We start from the raw sequence: 16967 nt of genomic DNA, 5'->3' as shown, positions 1-16967 counted from the left end.
ATTTTGTACCCTTCAAAGAAATAAGCATATCTCCCAAAGTACAAATCCAAATACCACTAAATTTGGTGGAGGTGTGCAATACTAAGTTATCTAGCAGCTGTAAAAATTTGAGCTTCATTTGACTTCTAGATTACTGCCATATATCAATTCTTCCACCACTGCTACATGCTGAAAACTGCTGCACTATAGCTGACAAGAACCACTCCAAAACCGAAGCATTTCTTATCCAATTTTCATGAAATTTCTACAGAATATTATACCATAAGTATAGAGCATGTACACCAATTTTCATGCTAATCCGATAAGTTTTCATTACTCAAACATGGCTAAGATCACAGCTAGCTCAGATTCTCAATTATAGGACATATTTCAATAATTGAGCTATACTTCATCATGTATGAATCAAACTTGAAACTAACTTGTTTGAATACTTCCATAAGACATATATCCATTCAAATCACTCACTAAATGTCATCTTATGAATTTATCCAACATGAATCAATCCAAACTTGATTACTTAAGCAATTATCCATTCAATCATCTCATAGCAAGTAACTTTGCATATTTATCCAATTCAATCAACTCATATACACCCAAATGAAATGATCAACAAGAGATATACCTTGGTTAGCTCATAATCATCCAACTAGCAAGCTTCAACTCAATTATTTACAAGTCATCAAATATATCCAATGAATCACCAACAACTTAAATTATAGCACTTGTATGTTGATAGCACTTTGGACTTCACTCAATTTTCACTTGGCATTGGGTTTGGATGTGCACTAAGCTTCATAACTTGATTCAACATATGATGAACAATGTGAGATCAATTGAATCAAGTCTCCAATGCCGACGGTACCTACAAACAATCATCCACTTTTTGATGGTACCCAAACAACTTTGGGTCCTCTCAAGTTAGGAGCAACATACTTAGGTGATTCTTTAGTATGAGTAGCGGGATGTTTTGCAATAGCAACCATAGAGGTACCATCACCATCCTTTCTAAGCACATTATTATCAACAATTGAAATAGGCTTAGAATTGTCACCTAGGGGACATGAATGTGCCATGTGTCTCCTTTCCTGGCATGAGTAGCACTTTCTCTTTGCTTAAGCCTTCTCTTCTTTGCTCATGTGGTGCTTCTCATTGCCTTGCCTCTTATGGATTGTTTGAGCCTTCTTCTCAAGCTTGGTAGGACACTTAGAGGCAAAGTGTCCCATATTTCCACACTTGAAGCACTTGATGTGAGCATAATATTTCTTCTTATCTCCATTCTTGCTCATCATCTTGGCATCTTGAGTTTGCATTGGATGCCTTGCCTTTCCACCCCTTCTTGTTTTCTTATTCTTTATCATCAAATCACCACCATATTTATGGTTGATCTTGATTTAAACTTAGGGTGTCTTTACTTGCTCAACTTATGGCTTTAGTTAAGGCTTCACTTGTTGCTTCACCAATTGCTTGGTTGGGCACATTGAGGTAAGATGACCCCAAGTGTGGCACTTGAAGCACTTCACATGCCTTAGCCTCTCTTCTTCTTTCTTCAACTTAAGCTTTTCTTCATTGGGACAACCATTTGCAAGATGTCCCACTTCATGGCACTCGAAGCACACGAAATGAGAGAGCTTCTCTTATTCTTGCTTCTTCATCTCTCTTTCATATCTTCTCTTGCCCCATCTTTTGCCCTTGATCTTGCTCTTGTTGAAGCCAATGCCACTTATGTCATTGCGGCTTTCTTGATGATTGACTTTGCTAGTCTTGAAGCCAACTCCACTCTTGTCACCAAAGTTTCTTTGAGTCTTCAACATATGCTCAAAGGTGACTTGAGAGTTGTAGCACCTCTCTAACTTGTTACTCAGTTTCTTCACTTCACTTTTAAGCTCATTGTTCTCCTTCAAAAGGTTAGTCTCACAAGACATAGAAGTAGAACAAGCATCTATTTGTGAAGAACATGGCATATCTAATAGATCATCACAAGAGGTGGATACATGCTTCTTGCCTACATCACAAGGGTTAGTAACAATATGTGATTGATCATGTGACCCATGTGATGAGTTCTCATTATTTTTAAGTTTCTTTGTAAACACTTTAATGAGAGAAGCATGTTGTTCTAATAATTCATCATGAGATACAAGTAGTGTCTCATGATTCAATTTAAGCTCATCAAGTGAAGATTTATAAGCATCAAGTAATTTCTTATGTTCTTCACAAGAGTTCTTTAGAAATGAGTTGTTATTTTCTAAGTTCAATGTTTTAGCTTTCTCATTTTCTAAAGACATGGTCATGCTAGCAAGTCTACTAACAAGCTCATCATATGAATCAACATGATCAACCACATTATCATTTGATACCTTGGTGTCACCTTGTGACATGAGACAATATGGTGTAGTGGATGGGCTTGTAGTAGCATCATCATGGCTTGAGCATGAACCATCATCACCATCAAGTGTGCATGGGGTAGCATCATCACTTGCAACACTTGTGGCACCATCATCAACCTTGTCAAGTGAACTTGTAGTTGATCGATCATCATCATCACTTGACCATGAGATGGAGCAATCTTCCACAATCACCAAATTGTGTTTATGCTCAACACACTCATGCACCTCCTTCTTGGGCACATCCTCCTTCTTGAATTTACCATCATCCCATGTGGAGGAATCACCGAAGGTTTCCTTAATGGACTCCCATATCTCACGAGCGGTCCCCTTGTAGTTTACTTGCTTCATCAAATCAAAATGTAAAGCATCCACTAGAAAACAACAAGCATATGCATCAAATTCATAAATGACTCTTTGAGCTTTGGTTAGAGTTCTATGATCCAAGATATGGGTGAGACCACTAGTGACAATCCACCAAAAGTTAGGTCCCTTTACACGAAAATGATCAAGCATGTGATTTTTCCAAAGTGCAAAGTTTGCGCCATAAAAAATGTGTGCCTCACAAACATCTAGCCCATTAGACGCCATCCTCTCGGGTCGGTGAAGACCACAAATGAGAGACTGGGCTCTGATACCAATTGAAAAGGTCGAGATGGCGACTAGAGGGGGGGTGAATAGTCCTTTTTAAAATTAATTGCGTCGGCTAACCGAAACAAATGCGGAATTAAGAACTATCAGTCTAGCCAAGACTATACCACTCTATCTATATTCTCTAGCACCTTCCAAAGATACTAATTAAGCAACAAAGGTGCCGGGCTAGCTAGAGCTCACCTAACCAATTCTAGAAGTAAGGTCACACAAACCTATGCCGCTAGTATTTCAAGCAACAAGGGAGCTCCTACACATGCTAGTAAGCAAAAGCACAAAGCCACCTAAGCTCACTAGCAATGCTCAATAACAAGGCAACCAATGCCAAATTAGAGAGCGCAATTACTTAGCTACACAAACTAAGCAATGTGACTAACAAGGTTACACAAACCAAATTAGCCACGCAAGGAGCTACTTCTATGCTACACAAGCAAGAAGGTAACTAGTAAGCTACACAAGCTAACTAATTATAAGAGCAACAACACAAGCTTAATGTATATGAAAGTAATCGCAAGCTTGTGTAATGGGGATGCAAACCAACGGGAAGAACAAGGTTGACACAATGATTTTTCTCCTGAGGTTCATGTGTTTGCCAACACGCTAGTCCCCGTTGTGTCGACCGCTCACTTAGTGGTTCGGCGGCTAATTGGCATCACCCGTCAAGCCCGCACGTCGGGCACCGCAAGAACCTACCCCAAAAGTGAGGGTAGCTCAATGACACGCTTTACTAAAGTTGCTCTTTGCGGCTCTCGCGGGGCGAGCACAATGCCCCTCACAAAGTACTTCTCCGGAGCGCCGCACAAGCTTCTTGCGGGCTTCGACGGAGACCACCACCAAGCCATCTAGGAGGTGGCAACCTCTAAGAGTGACAAGCACCACCGGCTTGCAACTTGATCACCTAGTGCCACTCGATGCAACCTCACGATGCAATCGCACTAGAATAGCTCACTCACACAATCGGATAATCACTATCAAGTATGTGTGAGATGGAGGGCTCCCAAGCACTACTACACAAGCCACCAAGGCTCTAGTGTGCTCTCCTACTGGCCCAAGGCCAACCATGGCTTCTATTTATAACCCCACAAACAAATAGAGCCGTTACCCCTTCATTGGGAGTTTTTTGGGTCGACCAGACGCAGCACCGGACGCTGCACCGAACGCACCTATCGCGAATACCGAACGTGTTTGGTCGCTATATCGGACGTGTCCAGTAGCTGTCTGACCGCCATGTGTCCAACCGTTGCCTCCAACGGCTCTCTGACAAGATGACTAGATGCTCAGCATGAAACGACTGGATGCTTAGCCGCTGAGTCTGGTCGAGTCCAGTAAGCTTCCAGGGCCGACCGGATGTGTCAGTTAGAAACTGACTGGACACTGAGCCTCAGCGTCCGGTCAAGTATAGTAAGCACCCACCGATGACTAGACGCGTCCAGTCACATCAGACCGGACACTGCCAGCGTCCAATCGACTGCTCTGCTGAACACTGCCTTTTCTAATTCACACCGGACACGTCCGGTGTGGCGACCGGACGCGTTCGATCGTTGAGTATGCTGCCAAATACCAGACATGTCCGGTCACCATACCAGACGCGTCCGGTCACTCTGTAATTAGCGTGACTCACTCATTTTCATCACCAACTTCTTCTCCTTTGCAAATGTGCCAACACCATCAAGTGTACACCATCATGTGTATGTGTGTTAGCATTTTCATAATCATTTTTCAAAGGATTAGCCACTCAACTTGCCACGCCACTCGATCCTAGCGACAATGCAAAGTTAGATCACTCAAGTGGCACTAGATGACCGATATGCAAACAAGTTTGCTCATCTTGATAGTACGGCCATCTATCCTAAACCCGGTCATAAACTTCTCTACACACCTATGACCGGTGAAATGAAATGCCCTAGGTTATACCTTTGCCTTGCGCATTCCATTCCATCTCCTTCAATGTCGATGCAACACATGCACCAACATGATCAACAATGATATGATCCACTTCATATCATCACATGATCATATTGGTTCATCGATCTTGACTTTACTTGCTCTTCACTGTTGCCATCATCTATCGGCGCCAAGTCTTGCTCAAGCTTCACCGTCACGCGGTCTATCACTCCAAAGCCTTCAACTTTCCCTTCATGCTTGCAATCGGTCCATCAAGCCAAGTCTTGTGTTGATCTTCTCCACCTTGATCACATGACTCAATGTCATGTCTCATGTGCATTTAAGCTCCTTCATCATCACATGTGTGAGCTTTGCAACATCTCTAAGCCATTTTCACCTTTATGGCATATGTTGCTCACACACATGTACATGTGGACTAATTACCTGTGTATCTCACATAAATACAATTAGTCCACCTAGGTTGTCACTCAATTACCAAAACCACACAAGGACCTTTTAGACGTTTGAGCAGAGAGTTTGCTCAGAATGAAGGGCAGATGCCGCGTTGTCGAAGTCGTGCGTCCCAAAGTCGATGGAGGGCGCCCCTCCGGCAGGTGTCAGAACATGAGCCTCCTCGCGGAGGTGTAGTACGCCAAGCTAGTCAGCGACGAAGTCTAGGCTTTCGAAGAGGAAGGCCTAGGATGGCTCAAAGACAGGTGGAACCCGCATCCCAACCATTGGGGGAGCGGGAAACTCGAGCGAGCCAAAGCGAATCGTATCGTCTGGGCCCGCCATGGCGAGGGTGGCATAAAAGTGGGCCATCCAATGACCAAAAAGTATTGAACGTACAACATCCTCCCCACGGACGGCGCCAACTGTCGGTGCAGAAATTGACCAACAAGTAAATATTTGTAGTTTTACCACACGTTGTGATCAGAGGTGGCCTAGCACTTAATGACACAGGGTTTATACTGGTTCAGGCAACGCGCTCTACGTCCGGTTTGAGTCGGTCGGTGACTTTATTCCTGAGCCTAGGTGCTCGAAGTTTGCAGTGGGGTTACAAACGAGAAAGAGAAAGATGGGGTGCGCAAGTGGTCTGGTCAGAAGGGCCGAGAGCGACAAGAGCTCCTCTATGAGCTAAGTGTTCAAGCGTGTGCTTGGGTTCTGAACCTGGCGGTTCTGTGATTGTGAGCTAGTGAACTTGATCGATCTAGATTAGCTTGTCTGAACTTGAATCAACTGAGTCTCTTGGGAGAGAGCGCATCCCCTTTTATAGATGAAGGGGATGGCCTTACAAGTGAGAGGGAGAGAGTTCGTATGCTTCTAAGTCTTGTTGCCCACGCGGGGAGGGGGGTACAGGAGGATGGTAGGCGCCAACAACACTGTTGGATGTCGGTTGTATGGGGGAGGTTACGTCGTCTTGTTTTGGGTATGGCAGATGTCGGCACCTGCATATACTGTTGATGCCTAGAGGCATGTGAGGAGTTTCACCACGTTCACTCGGTACGGTAAATCCCGGCGCCCACAAGACTGTCGATGCCCAGAGGCATGTGGAGGGCCATACCGTATGGGAGTTAACGGCGCCCACAATACTGTAGAGGAAAATGTCGGCGCCTACAATACTGTTTGTGTCAGGGTGGTTGCAGAGTACTGTTCCTGCAGGTGACAGGGTACGGTCCCTGGTATCATGGTTTGACTTGAGCGCCTTGTCTTGCTTTCTCTGTTTGTTCCCTGGTCCTTTCCGGGCGGACATCCTCGGTCGGCTGGTCCCAGTCGACTCTGGTTGCGCCAGTCGGAGAAGAGTAGTGAGCAGGGTCTTTGCATCCCCCGATCGAAGAGTGGGGTTGGAGTCGGAGGTAGTGTTTTGCCAGGCCTTCCGGTCGGAGAGACCGTCCGGAGGCGGCTGGAGACCGAAGTGAGCGCTCCAGTCAGAGAGGTGGGCCGGAGTCGACAAGCGGGCATTGTTCCCCCTCGGCCAGACCTTCCAGTCGGTGACTGGACCGCCCTTCTGGCCTGTTGTTTTAGACTCTTGGGTCGGCCCATGAGTTACGCGCTGTTTGCTTGGACCGAGCCTTTGCGGGAAAGCTAGTCTGCGAGGGACCCCGGGTTTATAAACTCAACACAAGCCCTAACTAATCACAAGCTTCTCATAAAAATGAGTTGTTTTGCATTATTCAGTGAACCCAATATGCTATCATAGTAAGTCAACAAGGGTGTTCTAGTGTATTGCAGATTCATCTTATCTAAGAGCCTTCCATTAGATAAGAACATCTTTGCTCGTTTTTCGCTATGACTTTGGTGGTTTCCATTTCCTCAACCAAACTACTATGTAGTTATGTGTCGTCGACTCATTCTTCAACAGACACGCAACTATATTATCAAGAGTGAGGAGTTGTAGAATAGTGACTTTAAGTGATCTCAATGCTCATGGTACCTTATAAAAAAAAACTTGCGAGGCATAAATTACCTCCCCACAAACACCAGGAAGGGTTATATGGGCTAATTGGTTCGGTTGATCCGAGCTATGTCTACGCCTCAGTAGGTGATCTAGTTACATCCAGACCATTCAAATTTTGTCATGCCGACTAGTTTTAAACTCTAGGGCATGGTGGTGGTACTTGAGGTGAGTATGTAGTTCAATAGGGTGTTTGGTTTGAGAAACCGCCCCATTCTAAATGCGATGGTGCATCCAACGAAATTTGATGAAATATTATTTCTAATGCTTACATGTACTAATTATAGCTTGTATACATTCCATTCCACAAAGCAAACAACAGAGTAATTAAGATGTGGTAAAACAATGGGTTTACCATATTTCTCAAATCAAACACCCCAAAGTGTAAAAAATCAGCACAATTTGACGCTTCAGACATAGGAGTGCACAGATTCCTTTGACTCCCTGGGCATGGCCCCACCACACAAGTTTACACAGTTCATTTTTTATAAGAAAAAAAAAAGGTGTTTCTCAGTCAAAACTCAGCATCAAAATTAGCACCGCTTGTCTACCAAATCTTCAAAGCAGACGTGCACACCGACGAATCCACGAAGACAGTATAATAAACTTAGCTACTGCCCCGCATGGCCGTATCTCCCTCCACATGCAGCATTTGACGAGCTAGGGATGGCGTCCTACGCCGTCTTCCTTCGCTGTTCACTCCCACGTGCGCACGTCCCTACTTCCCTCGTCGCCGATGCAGTACAGGTTGCACCGCGCCCAGCTTATATATGTCGCATCGTCTCCGAAGCTGCTAACCCATTGCGCTCTGCAAGTTTAACCGGACATGGCCTCCATGTCGCATTTAATTGCTAAGCCAGCTCCAGCTGCCACCTTTCCTCTATCCTCTCCGAGAACGAGCTCCGGCTTTAGGCCTCGCCGCGTCACCGTCCAGCGCGTCTCGTGCGCATCGCCCAGAGGCGGCGAACGCTCCGAGCAAGACGCCCAAAAGCACGACCGCCGCGACGTCCTCCTGGGCCTCGGCGCGCTCGGTGCCAGTGCCACTGCCACCCTGGTGTCCGCGCGCCGCGCCGGCGCCGACCCCGTCGCCACGCCCGACATCTCTTCATGCGGCCCGGCGGACCTTCCGCCGAGCGCCAACGTGCTGACGTGCTGCCCGCCGCCCTCGAACGCTCTGCCGGTGGACTTCACCCTCCCTGACGCCACGTCCTTGCCGCTCCGGACGCGCCCCGCCGCGCACTCGGTCACCGCGGACTACGTCGCCAAGTTCAACGCCGGGATCGCGGCGATGAAGGCGCTCCCGGCGGACGACCCGCGTAGCTTCGCGGCGCAGGCGAGCGTGCACTGCGCCTACTGCGACGGGTCGTACAGCCCCGAGGGGTTCCCCGGCGTGGAGCTCCAGGTGCACAACTCGTGGCTGTTTTTCCCCTTCCACCGGTGCTACCTCTACTTCTTCGAGCGCATCCTGGGCAGCCTGATCGGCGACCCCAGCTTCGCCGTACCGTTCTGGAACTGGGACGCGCCGGACGGGATGCGCATGCCGGCCATGTACGCGGATCCGTCGTCCCAGCTGTTCGATCCGCGGCGTGACGGCCGGCACGCGCCGCCGAAGCTGATCAATCTCGACTACAACGGGAGGGAGCCGAGGTTCTTCACTGACAAACAGCAGGTTGATCACAACCTCAGGGTCATGTACCGTCAGGTAACGAGTGGTTACATTGTTGTTATGAACTTACAAAAGAATCCTAACATGGTCTCGGAATCTTGTCAAATCAAAACTGATAAAAACTTTGTGACGTGACAAAAATGATGTTCGGTGATCAGATGGTATCGCTGAGCCCGACGCCGTCGCTCTTTTTCGGCAGCGCGTACCGCGCCGGCGACGAGCCGAACCAGGGGCCAGGGCCGGTGGAGAACATCCCGCATGGCCCGGTGCACATCTGGTGCGGCGACCCGAACCAGCCGGACGGCGAGGACATGGGCAACTTCTACTCGGCCGGGTTCGACCCGCTTTTCTACGCGCACCACGCCAACATCGACCGCATGTGGTCCGTCTGGAAGGGGCTCGACGCCCGGCGCCACACGGACCTCACCGACCCGGACTGGCTAGACGCCTCCTTCCTCTTGTACGACGAGACCCCCAAGCTGGTGCGCATCCGCGTGCGCGACGTGCTCGACATCGACAGGCTGCGGTACCGGTACCAGGACGTGCCGCTGCCGTGGACGGCCGCCAGGCCAACCGTGACCGCCGCGGCGCGGAGAGCGGACTCGTTCCTCGCGCCCGCGGCGCAGGCCGCCGCCGGCGCTGCCGCCAAGAAGGCGGGCGAGTTCCCCATCACGCTGGACGAGGCGACGAGCGTGACGGTGAAGAGGCCGGTCGCGGTACAGAGGAGCAAGGCGGAGAAGGCGTCCAAGGAGGAGGTGCTCGTCATCGACGGCATCGAGGTGGACAGGGACGTGGCCGCCAAGTTCGACGTGTTCGTAAACACCGAGGACCACGCCGCGGTGGGATCGGGCGGGAGGGAGCTCGCGGGGAGCTTCGTGAACGTGCCGCACGGGCATGGCCACGGGCACGGGCACGGGAAGAAGGGGAGAGGGATCAAGACCAAGCTGCGGCTCGCGTTGAACGAGCAGCTCGAGGACCTCAAGGCCGAAGGCGACGAGAGCGTGGTGGTGACCCTCGTGTCGCGGCAAGGCAAGGGTAAGGTGAAGGTCGGAGGCGTCAAGATTGAGCTGATGCATTGAAGAGTTCGTTTACCATGCAAAAAAAAAGCAGTTTCTTTCTTTCCGCGAGAGATAGCAATAAGTGGATTGGCAGCAGACATTGCTTGTAAGTTTGTGTTGCGTCTGTTCTTGGCTTTAGAATTTTATTCCTTGGTTTACACAGAACTGTTCAAGTGCATGCGTTGGTTCGAATAGATTTAACATTATTGCTTCACATTTACTCCGAATGCCAGTCTACCAGCAAGATTTGTAATAAACATAACAAAATGTGAAGTACAGTACGTAGTCAGCTACTAGTGGACCTGCCGGAGGCGTGGCCTCGTGGGCAGTTGAAAATTGATCTCCGGAAAGTTCTATTTTCAGAGTCCAAGAAATCGGCAATCCCCAAGCTAAACCATGTGCAAGAACTACAACATCAATCACAATACCGCTTACCACTCACTTTGCGTCATTAGTGAGTAATTTGTGTGGAACAGTTAGCTCAACTTCATGTTGCATTGCTGCTGAAAACCAGCATCAGTCAAGATAACTCCTTGAATGGTGTTACATCCTGCCTACGTGGTGTACGTTTTACAGAAAGAAGATTCAAGAGAGCAGACAGACAGCTCTGCAATCCCTCCCTTTCCCGTTAGCTTAGCTCCCTCCTACGGTCATCTATGCTTCATTTCGTCGTCTGCCCTGATCATGTCGGCCTTAGGAGGACTGGGACTGCTATCCCTGTCTGACCCTCGATCTGGGCTCTTGTGCTCAGCTTGCATGCCTTCGGGAGGGTAGTATTGCGGGTCGGCGAGGAACGAGAGCGCCGCGACGACGTCGCTGATCCCCGGCCGGCTGGCAGCGTCCTCCTGCAAGCACATGGACGCGACGGCGAGCGCCTGGTACAGCCCCTTCACGGGGTACCTCCTGCCCAGCAACGGATCGGCCAGCTTCACGAACCTCCTCTTGTCTCTCAGCAGAGGCGACGCCTGCACGTACGTTGCATGTATATGATTCTCGATCGATCGATCGGTCGGTAACCGCAATCGCTTTAATCTGGCGCTGCATCTGCCTGCGTTTTCTGTACGTGGAACGAAACGAAACTCAACTCACCCAGTGAACGAGGACCTGCTCCTCGGACGGCCTGGCGACGTCGATGGCGCGGCGGCCGGTGATGAGCTCGAGCAGCACGACGCCGAAGCTGTAGATGTCGGACATCTTGGTGAGCTTGCCGGTCATGGCGTACTCGGGGGCGCAGTAGCCGTACGTGCCCATGACCCTGGTGCTGACGTGGCTCTGGTCGCCCATGGGGCCCAGCTTGGCGAGCCCGAAGTCGGAGAGCTTGGCGTTGAAGTCCCTGTCCAGGAGGATGTTGGACGCCTTGAGGTCGCGGTAGATCACCGGCGGGTTGGCCACCTCGTGCAGGTACTCGATGCCCTTGGCCGCGCCCACCGCGATCTGCATCCGCGTGTGCCACGGCAGAGGCTTCCAGTTCGGGGGCAGGTCCAGGAGGTGGTCCTCCAGCGAGCCCTTGGGCATGTACTCGTACACCAGGATCCGCTGGTCGGAGTCGGTGCTGTAGCCGAGCAGCTTGACCAGGTTCGGGTGGTGCAGGAGGCTCAGCATCAGCACCTCCACGAGGAACTCGCGGTTGCCCTGGAACCCGTTCCTGTCCAGCTGCTTCACGGCGATAACCTCTCTGGTGTCGTCGAGGAGCCCTTTGTACACCCGGCCGAAGCCGCCTTCTCCGAGCAGGTTCTGCTCGCTGAACCCGTCGGTCGCGGCGCCCAGCTGGCTGAACGTCAGCGCCCTGCTGGGCATGTTCTGGTTGCTGCTCCGTAGGATCTCCTCGGCCGCATTCACGTTCTTGCAGACGTCTGCAGTGCGCAGCACGTACCGGCAAGCGTAGCATATATTAGCCATGCACGCATATGGGCATCTGCATCTGCATCTGCATGCGTACCAGTGGCTGCTGGATGGATTGGCTTACCCGACTTGGCCGAAATGTTGTTGACGAGGTCCGCGAGCTCGCCGCTCTCCTTCTTGGCCTTCTTCTTCTTCCTCCAGAACTTCCTCTTCCTCCACCTTTTCTTCTTGCTATCTGCTGGCGCGGAAGCCGGCGCTGACGTCGATGCCTCTTCCTTGCCGCGCACACCACCTGCAGGGGCGGAGGCGGCGGACGGCGAACAGCAGCACGCGCCCGCGCTGCGGAGGAACCTATTGCCGTTGCTGCATCTGTTAGCGGCCGATGAGAACAGGCCCATCGCGGGATCGACGCGAGAGTGGGCGGGGCACCCTCGGGTCGATCCGCGCGAGGAGGGTGGCCGGATTTCTTGGGGATACTTCTACACTGACGAGGGCCGAGTCTGTGGACGGGAATCGTGTTCTTTTTCTGGACGTGGGTTTGGAAGGCGCGAGCCAAATTTGGCAAAGTGCTGAGTGCTCTTCGTTGTCCGTTCCGGTGAGAACTGTCGCCTAAATATTGCAAGATGTTAACGGCTTTTTCAACTCAAATGGACAATAAACCTGACCACTGATCTCTAGGGTGGTGATGTAATGGTACATATTTCATCTTTTTCTTCTTCTTGGATAAAAAAAAATCTTCTTCTACTAGCTTATATATATCTATATATCTGTATCTATATCTATATCTATATCTATATTTATACACTATCTCTGGTTTTTTCCATCCCCCGTCCAATTCACCATGCCTGCGAAACACCGCTGGGAGACCGGGAGGCCTATGCCACTTCCGCGAGTTTGATATCGCCGCAAATGCGCGTCCCCGCTGCCTCTGCATTCTTGGCGCTGCTCCCGAGCCCAAGTCGTGCTACTGTTGGCAAAGAACCTTCGTCATATGACGCCTCTCTCGGCTTCCAAGTTGACCGTAACGCCGAGCATGTGTGAGTTGAGACATGTTGTTACTATCGTCGTTTACAAGATTTTAGGTGTTATGGATGATGTTCGGTGGAATGAGAGTTATAAGTGCTTACGTATGGGCTTTGAGGCATCTGTCAAGGCCACATCCCCTACGGTATTATTGCAAGTTATTATTGCCGGCCTTTTCGTTTTATTGGTTTCTCTTTATGCTATTGCTCCAATCAACTGTTAGAATAAAGGGGCTAGATCCCATTCATATGTGCAAAGAGGAGTGTGAATACCCATCGTATTTAACTATTTATGGAAGTAGAGATATATTATTTAACTATTTATGGAAGTAGAGATATATTGTTATACTTAAATATGAAAGTCATTTCTACTTCTCTTTGTGAAAGTTCAGAGGAGCGGAGGAGAACACCGACGCCCTATCTGGGTCGTGCGATGGTTGCGTGTTGATTGAATTGAATAGCCCCGCATGTGGTAGTTACATATATGCGTTACAACTTGAGGGCTAAGCCAAGAGACCTTTTCTGAATATAAACCTTCTATACATAGATGATCTATTCCTATACATAGACAATCTAGATCTCTTGGCTTTGGCACAATATGGTAAGGTAAATACACATGCATCTAACCTTTCTATCCAACAGCCTCCCTCAATCTTAACCGCTCTAGGTTCAGATTGACTTTGAAATTTTCTAACAGCCAAACAGACAAGGCCTTTGTAAAGCCATCTGCAATTTGATCTCCTGATGAAACAAATTCAATCTCTAGTAATTTTCGAGCAACTCTTTCTCTGACAAAATGATAGTCAACTTCAATATGTTTTGTTCTGGCATGGAAAACAGGATTAGCAGACAAGTACTTTGCACCAATATTATCACACCAAAGTCTTGCTGCCTTTGGACTAGGAATACCCAATTCACGCAGTAAAGTTTGTATCCACATAACTTCTGCAGTAGCATTAGCAATTGCTTTATATTCTGATTCTGTACTAGATCTTGAGACAGTAGCCTGTTTTCTTGCACTCCATGATACAAGATTAGAACCCAAGAACACAGCAAACCCTCCTGTAGACAATCTGTCATCAACACTGCCAGCCCAGTCTGCATCTGAAAATGCACTCACCAAAGTCGAAGGAGACTTCTGTATTTTCAAGCCCAATTCTGTGCATTGCTTCAAGTACCGTAATATTCTTTTAACTGCTGCCCAATGTACTATGGTAGGTGCATGAAGAAATTGACAGACTTTATTAACAGAAAAGGCTATATCAGGTCTAGTGAGGGTTAGATATTGAAGAGCACCAACAATGCTTCTATACCGTGATGTATCATCCGGTCCCAACAATGATCCTTCATGTAATGATAATTTTTCACTAGTGGATAATGGAGTATTAACAGGCTTGCAATCTGACATACCAACTCTTTTTAGAAGATCAGAAGCATATTTGCTTTGAGTGAGAACAATGCCATCTCGCACCTTGGCAACTTCTATACCGAGAAAATAATGCAGATCTCCCAGATCCTTTAGAGCAAATTCCCCCTGCAAATCTTGAAGTAACACTGTGGTAGCATGTGGTGTAGAGCTGGCTATAATAATATCATCAACATAAACAAGGAGATACATGCTAACATCATTCTTGCGATAAAAGAACAAAGAGGTATCAGCCTTTGAAGATTGAAAACCAAGTGATATCAATTTAGCACTTAGTCTAGAGTACCATGCTCTGGGCGCCTGTTTCAGACCATATAAGGCTTTATCTAGGCGACAAACAAAGTTTGGTCTTGAAGGATCTTCAAAACCAGGTGGCTATTGCATATATACCTCTTCTTCAAGATTGCCATGGAGAAAAGCATTTTGTACATCAAGTTGTCTGAGAGTCCATCCTCGAGAAACAGCAAGAGACAGAATAATACGAATAGTAGCAGCTTTAACAACAGGACTGAAAGTTTCCTCATAATCTATTCCATATCTCTGCTTAAAACCCTTTGCTACCAATCGAGCTTTATATCTATCCAAGCTACCATCAGATTTTCTCTTTATTCTGTATACCCATTTGCAACCAATAATATTTCTACCCTTTTGAGGTGGAACAAGGTGCCAAGTTTTATTCTTCATTAAGGCATTGTACTCAAGATCCATTGCATTTTTCCAATTACTATCAGCTAGAGCCTCATCAGTACTACTAGGTTCCCCTGTAGTTGTCAAAAATCCATACCTGACAGTACCATCTGTGTATATTTTCTCCTTGCGTATGCCACTTTGAAGTCTGGTTACAGGTCGGGTTGCAGCTGGAGGTGCCGCAGACGATCTCGCATGCGGATCTGTTGGTGCAGCAGCAGTCTGGCCCGCCTGGCCTGCCTGGCCTAGCGAATCTCCCACGCGCGGGGAAGAAGACGTGGCCACGCCTGGCTGGTGCGGCGCGTTGTCCGGATCGGGCGCCGTCGCGAGAGGGGAAACCGGAGATAGCATGGCGTCCGGCGGTTGGCCAATGGACGCACCCGAACCAGACTCTGATCCCGAGCCTGCATGCGAATCGCCTCCGGAGTTTGCGCCTGTCTGGTTTGCTCCGTGTACACCGGTTCCTTCCGAATTGTCACCGGCGTCTCCCTGATTCTCATCATGCAACTCAGAGGAAACATTAGAAGAATTAGATGAACCATTAGCACATTGATCTACTGCATGTTCGCCCCCTACATACGGATAAACAAGATCAGAAGGAAGACATAAGATCTCGGAGCGAAGACGGGCACCGGCATTGGGATGCAGCTCGGTGAAGGGAAAAATATTTTCATCAAAGATCACATCCCTGGAGATGTAAACACGGCCAGTGGAGACATCAAGGCACTGGTAGCCTTTGTGCAAGGTGCTATAACCAAGAAAGACACATCTTTTGGATCGAAATTCTAGTTTGTGCTTATTATAGGGGCGAAGATGAGGCCAACAAGCACATCCAAAAACTCTCATCGAGGAGTAATCTGGTTTTTGATTAAAGAGACACTCTAGAGGCATAGCATGACCAATCGTTTTGCTGGGTACACGATTGATGAGATAACTGCTGTTTGGAAGGCTTCATCCCAAAATTTTAGGGGCATAGCCGCATGAGATAAGAGAGAGAGACCGACTTCAACTATGTGACGGTGTTTTCTCTCAGCTGACCCATTTTGCTGATGAGCGTGTGGGCAAGAAACAAGATGAACGATGCCAGCTTTATTAAAAAATGAATTAAGTGTCTGATATTCGCCTCCCCAGTCAGTTTGCATGGCAAGAATCTTACGATCAAACAAGCGTTCAACAAGAGTTTGAAACTCTTGAAATTTTTTAAATACTTCAGACTTGTGCTTAAGAAAGTAAATCCAGGTGAACTTGCTAAAATCATCAATGAAACTAACATAATATCGTTTTCGACCAACTGATTCTGGTGCATGACCCTAGACATCAGAGAACACAAGTTCTAAAGGAGACTTGGAAATACTAGAAGACTTGGGATAGGGCAACTGATGGCTCTTCCCTTGCTGACAAGCATCACAAACTGACTGACTCAACGACTCGTCGATATATGGGAGACTATTATTACTGACAACTTGCTTAACAATTAACGAAGATGGATGACCCAGCCTACTATGCCATCGAGACAGGGGCAATCTGTTGGAGTTGTAGGCTTGCTTTATTGTTGGCGCAGGTAAAGGATAGAGACCCCTGTGACACCTTCCTCTAAGGAGCGTATTCTTCGTTTCCTGGTCCTTAATCAAAAAGAAATCAGGGTGAAATTCTATAAAGACAGAGTTGTCAACGCTAAGACGATGAACTGAAACAAGATTTTTCTTGGCTTGTGGAACGTAAAGAACATCATTTAATTGTATGTTACGAGTGGGGGTACGAACTGTAGTACGACCAATGTGACTAATGTTCATACCTGTTCCACTAGCTGTGTGGATCTGATCACCGCCATGATACTGTTTCTTGAGAGACAGCTGCTCGAGATTGCTTGTCACATGATCCGTAGCACCGGTATC

At 48.3% G+C, this 16967-nt stretch overlaps 2 protein-coding genes across 2 annotated transcripts; one reads left to right on the top strand and one right to left on the bottom strand.

Moving 5' to 3' along the window:
• Window positions 1–8197: 8197 nt before the first annotated feature.
• Window positions 8198–10221, top strand: LOC136459190 (polyphenol oxidase, chloroplastic-like). Its single transcript, XM_066459075.1, has 2 exons — window positions 8198–9073; window positions 9196–10221. The coding sequence occupies exons 1-2, from the start codon at window positions 8198–8200 to the stop codon at window positions 10114–10116; spliced, it is 1797 nt and encodes a 598-aa protein (XP_066315172.1). The 3' UTR covers window positions 10117–10221.
• A 319-nt stretch (window positions 10222–10540) lies between these two features.
• On the bottom strand, window positions 10541–12395 carry LOC136459189 (probable serine/threonine-protein kinase PBL23). The gene is made up of 3 exons (XM_066459074.1): window positions 12062–12395; window positions 11185–11948; window positions 10541–11060 (listed from the first exon to the last, which is right to left on the bottom strand). The coding sequence occupies exons 1-3, from the start codon at window positions 12333–12335 to the stop codon at window positions 10746–10748; spliced, it is 1353 nt and encodes a 450-aa protein (XP_066315171.1). The 5' UTR covers window positions 12336–12395; the 3' UTR covers window positions 10541–10745.
• Window positions 12396–16967: the final 4572 nt, after the last annotated feature.

Source organism: Miscanthus floridulus, chromosome 6, assembly GCF_019320115.1.
Source record: "Miscanthus floridulus cultivar M001 chromosome 6, ASM1932011v1, whole genome shotgun sequence".
Taxonomy (NCBI): domain Eukaryota; kingdom Viridiplantae; phylum Streptophyta; class Magnoliopsida; order Poales; family Poaceae; genus Miscanthus; species Miscanthus floridulus.
The sequence above is the reverse complement of the archived record's forward strand: the minus strand, read 5'-3'. Positions and strand labels throughout refer to the sequence as shown.

Coding starts and splice junctions, on each gene's coding strand:
- LOC136459189 (XM_066459074.1), bottom strand. CDS start 12,335: ATGGGCCTGTTCTCATCGGCCGCTAACAGATGCAGCAACGGCAATAGG. Junction 11,949..12,061: donor CAACATTTCGGCCAAGTCGG/GTAAGCCAATCC, acceptor TGCGCACTGCAG/ACGTCTGCAAGAACGTGAAT. Junction 11,061..11,184: donor AGCAGGTCCTCGTTCACTGG/GTGAGTTGAGTT, acceptor ACGTACGTGCAG/GCGTCGCCTCTGCTGAGAGA.
- LOC136459190 (XM_066459075.1), top strand. CDS start 8,198: ATGGCCTCCATGTCGCATTTAATTGCTAAGCCAGCTCCAGCTGCCACC. Junction 9,074..9,195: donor TCAGGGTCATGTACCGTCAG/GTAACGAGTGGT, acceptor TTCGGTGATCAG/ATGGTATCGCTGAGCCCGAC.